Consider the following 2,677-nt stretch of genomic DNA (forward strand, 5'->3'; position numbering starts at 1 on the left):
CCGCCCAACTTGGTGTCATCTGCAAACTGACACTTGATCCCCTCATCCAGATTGTAGATAGAGATATTAAACAGGACTGGCCGCAGCACCGAACTGTGGGGAGCACCACTTGTGACCGGCCACCAGCTGGATTTAACTCCCTTCACCACAACTCTCTGGGGTCAGCCACCCATCCAGTTCCTCACCCAGCAAAGAGTACGCCCATCCAAGCCATGAGCTCCCAGTTTCTCCAGGAGAATGCTGTGGGAGACGCTTTAATCCAGTCATCCACAGCCTTTCCCTCATCCACTAGGTAGGTCACCTTATCACAGAAGGAGATCAGGTTGGTTGAGCAGGACCTGCCTTTCATGAACCCGTGCTGGCTGGGCCTGATCACCTGGGTGTCCTGTATGTGCCTTGTGATAGCACTCAAGATCATAGAATCGTTAAGGTTGGAAAAGACCTTTAAGATCATCAAGTCCAACTGAAGATGATCTGCTCCCTAACCTTTCCTGGCACCTGGCAGGCCTGTAGTTCCCCAGATCCTCCTTCCAGCCTTTCTTGTAGATGGGAGTCACATTGCTACCTCCAGTCCACTGCGACCTCCCCGGTGAGCCAAGACTGCAGATAAATGATTGAAAGTGGCTTGGGGAGCGCTTCCACCCGCTCCCTCAGTACCCCTGGGTAGATCCTGTCCAGCCCCATAGACTTGTGTGTGTCTACGTGGTGCAGCAGGTCACTAACCATTTCCCCTTGCATTATGGGGGCTTTATTCCGCTCCCCGTCCCTGTCTTCCAGCTCAGGGGGCTGGGAACCCGGAATAACACGAGTGAAGTTGAGAATTGTTTCTAATGGCAGCTAAAATTTGAGCTCAGGTTACTCCACTGTTTGAAATAACTGATGACTTAAAATACACAAGGCTCAGACTCATGTGTCCGACCATGGCTAAAAGGAATAGTGTCACCAAGAAATAATATAGTTCAGAGGAAAATTACCCCCTTTGAAAAGCTGAGCTGTTGTATCTGAGATACGTTATTGACAAAGGACCTGCTTCTGAGGAAAATCTGAACATAGAAGAGTGACAGAGTCTTTTGGTTTCATTCTGGAGCACTGAAGCTTCTTGTTTGTGCCGTTATATTCTCCCCTTGTCCTCAGATTGTTAAGGGTGCCTTGAAATTTTCCTCCTGCCATCAACCTCCAAAAAGTCTGCAACAGCTTGGCTGAAAAGCGTGAATACATTCAAAGGCAAGAATTAAGTCGTAACTGACACTTTCTGTGGATGGCAGCAGGAGCAGCAAACGCAGAATCAAAATTAGGATAAAACTGCTGTAAAAAGTCACTTCATCAAATATCTTCACGGTCCATGACAAGATGAATAATCTTAAATCTGCAAGGGTAATGGGTACGTTGGTGCTGGGGTGACTTTTGGTGCGGTACAGCTGTGTAACAGGCCCCGGATTCCCTCTGTCTCCGGTCAGGTTTTCACAAAGAGTTAGGTGTTTTCTGGGTTGCCTCCGCTCTTTGTGCTTATGACAGGAACAAGCGTTTTAAAATGAAAGGCTAACCCTTGCCAAATTCTCTGAACTCTATTTGGTTTCCATTGCAGTGGAAGATCGATGACAAGCCGGTAAAAATTGACAAATGGGATGGTTCAGCTGTGAAAAATTCTTTGGACGATTCTGCTAAAAAGGTATGTTCTGCCACTGCTGATTTCTCCCTCTTGGGAAACACTCTGTTTTCTTAGGTTTCTACATTTAGTTTAAAAACTCTGTAAAATGTTTTGGTTTGATTGTGAAGTTCTGGTAGCCATCCTGGTTCTGTATCACCTCTTGTGATTCCCACGGCTAAAGCAGTGTTTGGTCTTAGAGTATCAGCAATTATTACGATGTCTGATGCAGACATTCATCCTGTATAAAGTTTCTGCTCAGTTTACCCATATAATCGAGGTTGTTTTATCTAAATCCCTTCCAAAAGCAGTTTGTAAAAATGTATGAAAAGCACAAATTAAACTCAGCTGCATGTCTCTCCCACAGGTTCTCCTGGAGAAGTACAAGTACGTCGAAAATTTCCGTTTGATCGACGGCCGCCTCATCATCTGCACAATCTCTTGTCTCTTTGCAATTGTAGCTTTGATTTGGGATTACCTGCACCCCTTTCCTGAATCCAAACCTGTTCTTGCATTTTGTGTTGTATCATATCCTTTATAGATGTTGTCTCTTTTATACAAAAAGACGTTTATTTTCCCCATGAAGCACAAGAAAACCCTTCTTTGTATTCCCATTTTCAGGCGTGTGGGAATTCTACTTCCCGTGGTGTGGAGATCAGCTGATAATCAAATAGTTTTCACGTGATGGCAAAATTCCTGCCTGGCTGGCCATAACGCAACTAGATTTGGGTGATCTGGAGGTCCAGCCTTCCCCTGCAGCGGTGTGGAAGCAGTTTAGCTCAGGTCAGAGGAGTCAGCAGCTGCCTGGGCAGCTGATCTGCTCTCCAGGCTCTCAGCTGTCTTTGAGTGGATTTCCCAGATCTGGGGCACTGACTGCGTCGAGTCTCTTCCACTTCGGCATGTTAATCTCAGACTGAAGATCAGCCCTTGAAAACTTTGGGGGTTTGTTTTGTGTTTTGGTTATTTTTTAATTCTACCCGTAGCCTGGTTACAGAGACATCAAATCACAGAAGGGTTTGGGTTGGAAGGGAC

General features: G+C 45.9%; 1 protein-coding gene across 1 annotated transcript; it reads left to right on the forward strand.

Annotated features, from left to right (window-relative positions):
- Window positions 1–1,585: 1,585 nt before the first annotated feature.
- On the forward strand, window positions 1,586–2,212 carry LOC104620633 (probable signal peptidase complex subunit 2; the record flags this gene model as incomplete). The annotated part of the gene is given in 2 exon segments (XM_010286915.1): window positions 1,586–1,669; window positions 2,013–2,212. Coding segments are annotated over 2 exon segments (284 nt in total), but the record flags the coding sequence as incomplete, so codon positions are not given.
- Between the last annotated feature and the right edge of the window lie 465 nt (window positions 2,213–2,677).

This window comes from Phaethon lepturus, unplaced genomic scaffold (genome assembly GCF_000687285.1).
Source record: "Phaethon lepturus isolate BGI_N335 unplaced genomic scaffold, ASM68728v1 scaffold21295, whole genome shotgun sequence".
In the NCBI taxonomy this organism is placed as follows: Eukaryota; Metazoa; Chordata; class Aves; order Phaethontiformes; family Phaethontidae; genus Phaethon; species Phaethon lepturus.